Here is a 12088-nt window from a genome sequence, read left to right on the forward strand (position 1 = left end):
GCTTAAAAGAGCAACAAGACGATTAAAAACATGATTGAAAATGAAAATGAGAATAGTTTGCTGCGTGCAATAAATGAAGTCTGATAGATGGGCAATGATTTTCAAATATTCGAATAGACATTATTATAAAAAAATTAAATAGTTCATGTGACAATAACTTTGTCCTGTCTGAGGCAGGTCGCAGTTTATAGCTAGATCCCAGAGCTGTTGCGCATCGATTTCACAAAATACAGATCGAGCAGACAGGAAGTTGTGCCGGGAAACCATCTGGAATGCCAAATGGCTTTCAAAACATGTCCAGACCAGATTGTATTTAACTTGGCTATGGGAACAAAGTGATATAATGACAGATGAATTTGTATGTATCTTTTGATATACACTGATATGGGCCGATACCAATTTTTTATTTTTTATAACTGACAGCATGGATGTTCCAATCTTATTTTATTGAAAATCATTGAACAATACCTGTGAAACAATAAAATTTTTGTGTTTTATCTTAAGCAACCAATAGTGTCCTGAGTTTTAGGTCTCAGAGCAAAAAGTGACAATGGCTGGCTGTCAGACCTTCCCGGAGGTATATAAGATCAGTTTTATATGTAAGGATGGGCTGATCGGCACAGATGGATCGGTCATGTCTAATATATATAAATATTAGATACACCTTTTATTACATTGTACCTATCTGTTCTGTGTATTGTGTGTGTTTCCATACATGATTCCATTATGCACAAACCTCACTGGAGTTAGTGATGTACTGTTGAAACCCTCAGGTGATACCAGGGAAACAGTAATGGTGTGCATTAACCTATTAAAGAGTATCAGTTTCCCTCCTGTGTCACTGCTGCTTATGTGACAGGAAGTGACTCACTTCATGAGAAAACTGCACATAATAGCATGAGCATTGTGCAGCATGTACTCAACAAAGCTCTTGTGCTCTGAAAGAAAGTGTAACAGTGGATCACATGCTCCTGAGTGGCTACTCATCATGCACATTTGTTTTGCTCTTCACGCCCGCACAGCTCCTTCAGCTCATTGTCTGAGCTCTCCATTTTTTTTTCAAGTTAGCTGCACAATTTCTCTCTTCATATTACTGCTAAACTGCAGGCATGACTTGGTTCCTATTGCAGAAAATCTGAGGGGGGCAGGTGCCACAACAAAGCAATTATGCTCAAATGTGTCACAAATGATGTGGAGCCTTCTGATCACCTCCTGCAGCGCTCAGGTAACCGGCTGATGATTGCAGTCAGATTGAAAGTTGCGGGAAAACAATGAAAACAATATACGATGGTGTCACACTGCAACACCCGAATGCATTTAAGGAGGCAATCAGGGCGTATAAATCACAAAATATTACATCAGAAAATCTGTTTTTCATTGTTTTTGACTCGGAGACGTTAGTGGGATGTGATTGTGTCTGTAGTTTTTGTCTGTCTGTGTGCTCATAAATCCAGGAAATTGTGGATAGCAGAATGCTAAAGCATTATTTAGACGTTAGACAACATTTCTGCATAAATTTACATTGAAAAACAGTTTTCTGTTAAATCCGATTACACTTGATCCTGATTTGTGACCTTAGTAGCATAATTGCTTATAAGGTTACGTCTCATTAAGATAGTTTCTCACTTTGACTCAGACTAGGAAATTAAATGTTGCGTTGCATGCTTGTAGAGGTGTTAATGTGCTCTCCAGTCTCAGAGCAGGAGTGGGGCTCTTTACTTACTGTGATTCAAGTGTTTTAAGTACTCACTGACCTTGTGTTGTGTTGTTTTACGTTTCAGGCTGGAATGATTCGCACCGACTCGGATGAGTATTTTATCGAGCCGCTGGAGAGAGGAGCCCAGGATCTGGAGGACCAGGGACGCGTCCATGTGGTGTACCGCAGGTCAGCTCTGCTGCAGGCCCCTTCTGACATCCCAGAGGACGACCAGCTGCAAGGTAGGACACACAGACAGGATGTTTACTGCTGCTGGGGCTGAAAGCAGCTCTAAAAGCAGTTCAAAGACTGATGCTACTACTCCTGCTGCTGCTCTGACTGCAAGACTTTTTATGTCTACTGAATCTTTGCATACAATCCCCCTGACTCCTCTGTGTTCAGAAAAAAAAAGTGAAATAAACCTTCATAACAGTAAGGATGACTTGCAATCATGCATTTCAACCCATTAAACAACTATTCTAAAAAACAGCTACAGAGTTGACATTAAACACCAAGAAGTTGATATCATTACCATGATTTCCTGCTGCAGAAACACAAATGTCAAACAGCCAGACAAATTAATGCTGCGTTCATCATCACCCATTGGAACATTCTGTAACAAAGCATGATGATGAACTGGAAATGTTCATCTTTAGCTGATGTGAAGTTTTGATGGTTTGCTCAATGTGCATCTCTGTTTGTGGGTCATTAGAGCGGTGAGAGCTGTGGAAAATAAAGTCAGTCCACGGAAATACTCTGGTAACTTGCTTTAAAAATGTTAAATTTGACTGAAGCATGCACATATTCTGCAAATACTTGAAAATGCAGAAATTCTGGATAATAATATGTCTTTAAAAGTCTTTTTTTCACCCAGGAAAGGTCTTGAATGTCAGATGAGTTTAGGCTGAGACATGTCTGAAAACTTACTGAGATATACAGTCAACCCAGAACCACTCTGTATCATTCCCTACTGTAGGTTTGCTAGTTCAGGGAAGTTTAACAGATTTAGCTACAAAGCATAGGAGATAGAAAGGACAGAGAAAAATATATGTGTAGGAATCATGTGCCGTCTAAACCCTGGAACTAGGTTCTAACTCTTGTTTTAAGTTAATACATTTGCCTTCTGATTGGCCTTTGTTGTCTTACTGCCCTCTAAAGCTCTGGCTGTGTGTTGCAGTTACTTTTTTTCCCCTGCATGTCACTGTTTTGATCTGTATAATCTACCTTGGTCTTCAGCCTGTAGCGGAAACGCAGACAAAAATGGGCCACAGGAAGCATGTGTTTCTGGAATCAAAATAGGGATTTCTGGTGGTAATTTTTATAGTTAGTTGGAAGTTAAGATTCACAGTAATTCTCATTAAGCTTTGATTACTGCCCTAAACTGCTGGGAAATGATGTAATTTGGCAGAGTAGTGGCCGTAAGAGCTAACTGTATTTGATAACACAAAGCTTTTTCCTGTCTGACAAACCTCTATCTTCACTTTTCCTGCCTCTGCTGTGATTAGCATTAATAATAAAAAGAACAGCCAGCGTGGGCTCTGAATAACCAGCTTCTGCTCTATACCAAACTAATGTTAGCGAGTCTACTAACGTGCTGGAAAAAAGAGTTTTCTCTATGACTCACTTTGTGTTTAAGGATAAGGGTTAGAGTCATCACTCCATTGTACCACAGGGAGCAAAAAGAGTGTGATGTTTTTTCTTTCAACTCTCAAATGTCACTGTGAGTGCAGATGTTCTCAGCAGTGATGAAACAGAGCAGAGATATTGGTTGCTATCCAGTCAGTACACATTACAGCAGGCATGTTGTACATACTACCCAGTCAGATTGATATCTGCTGGGATTTACATGTGAATATGTCACAGCAGCTTGTGACAAACTCACTAAGTGTTGCCTTTTCTTTGATATGTCTATGTAAAATCGAACACCATTGGAGGTATTCGTCTAGATTGCTAGTGTTGAAAGCAATTTTCCTTGACTGGTTCTGGGGCAGCTTTAAACTTAATGGAAAAAACAAGCAGGAAGAAGGAGTAAAAAGTCCTACAGCAATCAGCCTGCTGGATTTGTAAATACCAAAACGGTATTATAGCTTCTATTTTTTCCCCACCTCTGACACACAAGCTGAGGAAATGACTGTATGAATATTTATTAGCCTTGTAGATTCAAGCAAACCGCGAGAGGTTTTTGCAATGATGCCTGAAAGGTGTAATCAAACATAGTTGATTCAAAGTATTAGAGAACATGTATTGAGGGAAAGAGAGAGTAAAAAAATGTGTTTTAGCTGCATAGGCCCATGTTTCAATAAAGAGGGGACCTCTGGCTGTGAGAAATGATGCCATGCAGAAGTGATAGAAGCTGCAGTTCCTTAAGTGCCCTTGAAACTGGCTCAGGAAGTACCAATAAGAACCACACATCAAGCTGAGAAAGGTGGTGTTTACATCAGAAATAAACATGTTTACAGCCTGGTACAAAAAGAAAGACTTCAATCAAGACTAGATTGGCTAAAAGCCCGCCTCTTGAGTTCAGCATTTCCATTATGGCCACCAACGACAACTTGTTTTGGAACTCTGTACCAGAAACGGATGATGACATCAGAGAGGGCTGCGTCCATTTATTATACAGTCAGTGATTTCTGGGCATAGCTATTCAGGTTCCAGTGTTGTTAAACAGTGACTTTTTTTTGCTACATTTTGTGAGTTTTCAGTCCCCCTAATTGACTCTTTTTCAAAAGAGCAGCTAGCAACAGTTACTTTTTCTGGGGTTTGAGGACACTGACATGGAAGCACACATCTATATTACTTTACTCAATAAGCAGTGGGAGCTTCTGTGGGCCCCTCCTCTGGTCCATACCACTCAGAGACAAACAAGTCCCCCTTGCTCAGGTAGCAGTCCCTCCCAGCTGCAGTCGGAGCAGGCAACTGCATGCTAATTGCCAATGAGTTTGAAATGGAGTATCTTATTTCTTCATGTGTTCACGGGGAGATCTGGGCTACCTGCTGCAACCTTTTTAAGTATCTTTCTGGTTCAGACAGCAGGCAGCTCTGTATGTATTTATCAAAAGCACTTGGATGCCATTCAGAAGGTCGTCAATGTTAACATGCATCAGATCAGGATACCTAGCCTGCATGGACTTCAGACATTAGCAAACAAGCAGTCCTGTTATGAAGCGAGTTGTCTGACTGAACAATCCCTAGAGAAAGTAGGCACACAGCCCTGTGTGGGGTTATTTCAAACAGAAAGCTACAGCTGATTGAAACATTGAAAACAAGCCTGACATGTTAATCTTTGGCATAGCAACAGTAAATGTGTACAACTCAGGGGAGAGAGGGATCGAAGAGATGATCTTCATGTTCGTAATTGACAGCCTCTATCTCCTGTTCTGCAGCTGCCTATATGATGCTTAAGAGTAATTACAAAGACTTCTTCACTCTATTGAAGCCTAAGACCCAACATGCTGTCTGGAGAAAATCAATTCCACTCAGCACCATAGCGTCATGTGTGTTTACAGCTGTTACTTAAGCTTCAGGGCTGCTCTGAGCTCAGGCTCTTGTCTGGCAAATCAGATTTGTCTGTAAGTAAGAAGCTGTCAGCCAGAACTTTTAAGAAGCTTTATCCTGTTTCAAGACATGTCTCTGACATTAAAAAGTTTTAATGGAATAACAAGTAATGTTAAAGTTTTCATCACATCTTCTTACACTTACTGCTCCTAATATGTAAAGTAAAGTTAAGCCCACCTAATGTAGGCATTCCACTGCTGATAGTTACTGCTAACTACTAGCCCATTTTTCAAGTAGTTCCCTTGCCCTTCTGCAGACAAGAGGAAGCGAAGATCAATTTAGTGTCTGTGAAAAGTTGTTGTAGGCTAGATAGATATAATATACAAGTGAATATACAATATATTTATCAAGCATATTTGGTACCTAAAGGTAGGGTATACAGGATTCTCCTAAAAATTAGAATGTCAACTTTTACAGGAATGATCCTGGTCATTTGTCACTTCTGGGCTTCTGTACATGTGTGTCAGCATCTCTGTCTGCCTCAACCCCCTCCTCAGCCTGTATGTCGATGTTTTGGTTGTATTGGGATGTTTCTGGGTGGAGAGTAGACGTGGTTACATCAGCCAATCACAGCACGCCCAGTGTAGGGGTGATTTTGTGTATTGATAAAGGTGAGTGGGAAAAGATATTCGGAGCAGCTACGACAATGAATGTAGCGCGGAAGAAAAGAAACAACCGAAGTGAAACAAAACCAAACAATTAAAACTTTTTCCTTAATGAAGGTGAAGCTTGGCTCAATTTTCACTCGCTTTCAATAACCTTGAAAACAACGTGGAACAAAAAGCAACACAAGTTATCTTTCTGCTAACCAGGTATGTGTTAAATACCTGTGATTAGCTTGTGCTAGCATGCCAAATCTGGTGCACGGCTCTCCAGTTGTTCCAGTTTGTTGTTTTCTTCTTTGTTAAAAAAAAAAAAAAATCTAACTGACAGTAGTAGACTTAGTTTAGGTTTTTTTTGAAGTGCAGTCCTGATGTCTTTGAGTTGCACTATGTAGCCTAAAATGACTCAACAAAACAACAAAAGTGCAGACATTCAGCTGACAGAATGACAGCTGAATTTGTGCCTGTTAAACCGATGATTCACCTCTATTATTTAAGTGGGGCAAGCACCTTTTTCTTGATGACAGGCAAGAAGTTTGTGATAAATTTCTTCTGTACGCCAAACAAGACGTGATAGAGGAGAACAACTCCTTCTTAAGCATCTTAGCTCCTTTTTGACCTTGTTGGTTTTGCCCTTTAAACAGAGCAGCATGGTCAGTGGAAAACACTTCCTGAAGTGCTGGTGGCGTACAATAGGCAGGTGTGACATTGTTGAGGCAGCAGCAGGTACAGGGAGATGCTGTTTTAGTTGTTGTCTGAGCAGTGCAGCACCTTTTCAGTTTTGATTCAGCCTCAGGAAAAGCTTGGCTGGATTTTTGTCTCTCCATTATTTTGCTCCTTTCTGTAAACAGGACAAAACCAGTGCAGCGCTTGGAAATCCAGGAATCACATTTCCTGTATTATCTGGATTATCTTTTTTTTTTTTTAGATTATATTCGAAGGACAAATCTGTGATTTAAACAAATTCAAATACATCAGGAGAACCACAACTCCCAGAGGGCATTGCTTCTTTGAAGACTTGAACAGCATTTTTTTCCATTTTAAAGCTGTGTAAACAAATTTGCTCAGATTTTGGGTCAATTAGTGAATGAAAGCAGCTTCCTCAGCGCTGTGTGTTATTCTTTAATCCTCTGACGTTTCATTTGGAATAAATGCTGCGGATCAAATTTGTGCCTCTGGCTGCCTCTTCATTACAACGCCCAGCAGAGGCTTACAGATACTGTGTATAGAGAATGTATTTATGCCAAACTGAAGAAAAATGGGATTTCTCTGAAATAATTGTACATGTTTATCTCTATTGGTGGATTGGGGGGTCGAAACAGGGTTGCTTTTGGCTCTTTTTTCATTTTTGTTATTATAGAATCCTTAACATTTCTTCAGTGTCTACGTAATCAGGCAGGGTGTTTGCTTTTAGGTTAATTTTTTGGAACGGTCATGGAGGGGATTATGCACCTGTAGCACTTGAGTCAAGACAAGGGGACACTAGAGTGCTACCCAGATGTGCAAACACACAGGAGGTACACAAACCTTATTTTTGGATGGACAGAGATAGAAGTGTGCAGTAAAATATGATTTTAAGATGTCTTATTCGCCAACAAATGTGAAAAAATGCACACTGAAACTCTTTGGGAAGGACTCAGCCAGAAAAAAAAGATAAATATTCAAAAAACTTACACTTTTTAAGCAAGAGAGACCCATACGAGAAGGTAGTATCTTTATTAGAGCCCGACCGATATGGGACTTTTGGGGCCAACCCCGATACCGATACCCGGGGCAATAAGAAGCCGATATCCGATACATCGGCCAATATCCGATATATCGACTGATATCCAATATATTTGCTGATGTATATAATAAATTCATTGATATACACAGGATAAATACTGTATATGAACACAAATTTTTACTAGCTATTGAAAAACTTCCATCTTCCACTTAATGCATGGGACTAAACCAGATTTTAAGTGTAGCTGCTTTCAAAACGTGCAACAAATACAGTTACATCAAAATACATTGAAACATTTTCAAAAATTATTTCAAAGAAGACAATAACTTGTGAATTTGTAAGCCCAGGTCAATCCTGCGTGGCATTATGAAGTGTGAGACGCTGTGTAGTGGTCTTATATTGATTAACACACCGGAGCAGGAGCAACAGAATGCAAAGCAAAAAATTGGCTCCATTTTGACTGATATTGATTAATTGTGACAGGCTATAATCGGCCCTATGAATCGGCCTGCCTGATTAATCGGTCGGGCTCTAATCTTTATCATCTTCTATAGGTATAAAAAGATGTTACTGCTAAATTTTTCATGGGAGAGGGGGTCCACAGAATAAATGATGTTCTTTTGATGAGGCTCACTTTCTGGCACTTTCAAAGTTATACTCTATCATTATATATTTACTTTTACTTAGGTGTGATATTAGGATGCTATGGACAGAGAACACAATCCGCCCTGCAGGAAATGCTGTGAACAGGCTCAAATGTTAAGATTAAGCACAGATTATCGCTGTGGAAGTCCTGATGGAGCTTAGCTAGCCACAATGTTCTCTATTATTCGGACAATTGTTTGCACCCTTGACCCGCATCTGCGCCAAATTTTGGTAGTCCAAAGCATATGAATTGTTTTTCTCTGTCGGACCGATTAGTACAGAAACACGGCATTAATTTATCGTTCTTTGCAACAATAACCCTATATACCTGTGAACTCATCTATGCTCTGTTGTGAGAGTGCCTCAAACATGGAGTTGATTACATCATGTGAAAACACTCTATAAAGTGTGTCTCTTGTCGTATTGCATTGCATTACATTGTTCGTATCGTGCTGCATCACATCATATAGTATCCAATAGTATCCAACTTGTGTCCTATTGTGGTACTGAATTACAAAAATAAGAATCTTGATAATCTTAGATCCTTTTGTACAAGCTCTCTGCTCCTTTCCCTCTTCATTCTTTTCCTCCACCTCCTCCTCTCTCTTAGTCATTGTGCATGTTATTAATACATTTAAAATAAACACCACTGTGGCTGCATGTCTCTTCATATTACTCCTGTTGTGCACCAAAGATTTTATTTTCATCTTTCTCATGTATGTCAGGGATTTTATTTTCTTTTTTCTTTCTTTTGACATCAAAGTTGAGTTTCGTTTTCTGCATTTTTATCCATTACAGCATTTATCAAAAAAAAAAAAAAAAAAAACAACATATGAAAAAGAGGAAAATCACATACATCGCTGCACCCTAATAATGCTGACATAACTTGACCAACTGTTTCCACTGACATTAATGTGATTTCCAAATTACATGAACCACCCTTTTAATGTGGACAAAAATTGCTTTAGGAATGAACCGGATCACTTTATTTTGACTGAAGCGTTTCACATACAGGTGTTTACAGCTGTATCTGCTGTTGCGCCATGGTTTAGCTCTGATGGCAGATGATTCAAGAAATTTCTTCTAATGGGGCAAACCTCTGAGCACCACATCACAGAGAGACATTATGCAGGCCTGGTCCATAATCTGAAATCCCCCAGGGACCTTCAGACGCTGAGTGACGCCTCTCTTCTTATTCCAGGATGGTCTGCTCAACAGCCTCACAAACAAGTGGAGAAACAACAGCAGCTTTTCCTCTGAGCAGTATTGAGTTAATATCGATCTGACTGACAGCTGCTGGCAGGGATTACTCGCACTGGACAGCCGAGTGCCTGCTGCTGTTTGATTCTTTGATCTGTTCCCCCCTGCCTGTGATATTTTGGTGTTGATTGGATTTCATACCTCGAACCGATTTACTGGCAGGGTGTGACAGGCTGGAGGATTGTATGATTGATTTTTCTCAGGGCTGACTCTGCGTGATGAGTTATTACTTCCTTTTCTTAACAAGCACTGCTGTTATGTGTCCAGGTAGGGCATGTAACACCTGTGTGATTCTGCTCAGGGGGTAAAATAGCCCTGAAATAGCAGGGCTGCTTGGTAGTTTTCAGAGGTGTTTTGTGAGCTTTAATGGTGCTGTCCCTAAACTTCATGTCTAAAACTTTCCGCTGCGAAAATTTTCTCTTTTTTAGAGTCTATACTAAAGAAGTGAATAGAATGAAACTTTATTGTCTTTGTAATAAATAAAATGACAATGACAGGCAGCCCAGCAGCTCTCTTACACTTCAGATCCACCTATTCATTTTAAATTGTGATCTTTTGATGTTTCGGATTTTTGCGATTTAATTTTTTTTATTAAACACCAGACCATGTGAAAAAGTTAAACTATGATGATGTCTACAGACTATATCAGGAACTGTATTTTCCCCCCAAAATGCACATCAAATGAGTCAGTTTTTAAGATTTATTCAGGGGATCTGACATCTCAACTTTTTCCAACCCCACTCATAAACAAAGACTAAAATTAAAGATCTAAGTCTGAAAAAAGGAAAAGATTTTGAACAAAAAAATTATGATATGAAATGGGGCTGCAACGATTAGTCAACACAATAGGCTCATCAAGTATTAAAAAACCATCTTATTGTTGTTGTCATATGGTGAAATCAAATACCAGAGGGTAATGCTCATCTGTAACTTCAGTTCACAGTATCAGGCACCACATTAACAGATACTTTTATGGGAAAAGATCACTAAGTTCACACATGATGAATATTAATGAGGAAAAATCCCCGCGCACCTACAGTGATGCGTGCTGATGGAGGCTCTGCATCTCCGGCTTGGACAGCCTGACAGCTCCTAGTGTTTAGCGTCTGATGACATGATTTAGAGAGTCTCCTTCGCTCTCTGTCAGTTTTTCAGGATCTGAGTCACAAACTAGTGTCAAAACTCCCCTAACTTTTTAAAAGACCCCAGGAAGAGTAGCTGCTGTGAATTTCAGCAGCTAATGGGGATCTAATGAATAAATAAATAAATAGATAAAAGAGAGGACATTTATCAGATGGAGCTCTTGCTCTCAAACTCACACTGCACCAGTAACACTCAGCGGAGAGGAGGAGGGGCGGAGTGCGCATGAGCGAAGTGGAAGTAGCGCATGTAGAGAAACGAAACTTAACGCGTTGTCATGAAGACAACCAAAGTCACACTGGTCTTTCCAACACTGCCAACAACTTAATTTTCTTGTTACCTGCTCCATTCATTGAAGATTTATTTATTTATTTATTTTTTGTAGTGTACTTATATTTCTTTGTTATCATGAATAAAATAAAGACAAACAAACAAACAAACATGACACAGGGCTGACCAATCAGAGGTGAAAGCCTAACTCTGGGTAAATGAAGTGAAAATGCAACACACAGGTTGAAATTCAAAGGTCTGGACATTTTAAAGGCTAAATTAGGTTGAAACACAAAATAATCGTGATCGGTCAATTTATTTATTTAAAAAAATAACCAATAGATTGGTCCACATTAAAAAATGATTGTTAGTTGCAGCCCTAATTTAAAATCGCTAAACAAAAAACCATGATACCACAATGCAAGGATTTTTTTCTCCCACCCCTAGTTAACATCTTTTGCAGAGGGCTAGATAATGATGATGGTCTGTGGCCTTTCAGATTGTTTTATTTGATGTTTTTGCTGTGGTTTCTCTGACCCCACACTGAGGCCTTTTTATTTTTCCTCTCTGTTGTTAGACGAGTCAGTAGTCTCTCTGTGAATGTGCTTCACTGAAACTGTGTGTGAGAAAGCTTCCTCCTTATCTCAGCGGTGTGTGTGTGTGGTGAAAAAGTAAAGCTGTTTCCAACACCTTTTTTTTCTCTTAAGGCCTGAGGGTTGGAAAGAGAAGAGCAGCAGGTGTGTGAAAACAAAGATCTTGTGAAAACTGCTCCTTGGTGGCAGTTGGGGGTGACTTAATCCAAAGGGCTTCAGAGAATTTAATTCATCATTGTGAAGATGCTCAATATGCTCACAATGTTCTTCTGTGGTGTTTGATGTTACAGCCCACCTACTGCTCTGGTTTGCATATGAGCAATATTACTGTTTGGCCTGCAAACAATAGTTTTTCAAAGCAGTGAATAAATAATTTGTGTTTATTTACAGTTATTCTTGAAGATGGTGGTATTTAATGTATTTTCAGTTGAACTCTTGATAAGAGTCCACGACCACTTTCCTCTGCTGCTGCTGAGACCGTTCTCAACTCTGGCTGAGGTCACTCTGACTGTGGGAACTGTGCCTCAAGCAGCCGCACCTATAACAAAAGATTATCCCCCCGTTTGTGGAACAAGATTCTGGATAAATAATTTTTGATATC

At 39.6% G+C, this 12088-nt stretch overlaps 1 protein-coding gene across 1 annotated transcript in view; it reads left to right on the forward strand.

The window, feature by feature from the left end:
- Positions 1 to 12088, forward strand: part of adamts3 (ADAM metallopeptidase with thrombospondin type 1 motif, 3) — a 214831-nt gene that overhangs the window by 41186 nt on the left and 161557 nt on the right. The window contains exon 4 of the mRNA XM_074671066.1: positions 1782 to 1938. Within this exon, the coding sequence (XP_074527167.1) occupies positions 1782 to 1938 (157 nt within the window). The remainder of the gene's footprint in view (positions 1 to 1781; positions 1939 to 12088) is intronic.

The sequence above is a fragment of the Halichoeres trimaculatus genome, unplaced genomic scaffold, assembly GCF_033239565.1.
Source record: "Halichoeres trimaculatus isolate MK-OKI-2021-1 unplaced genomic scaffold, fHalTri1.1 fHalTri1_scaffold_5, whole genome shotgun sequence".
Lineage (NCBI taxonomy): Eukaryota > Metazoa > Chordata > Actinopteri > Labriformes > Labridae > Halichoeres > Halichoeres trimaculatus.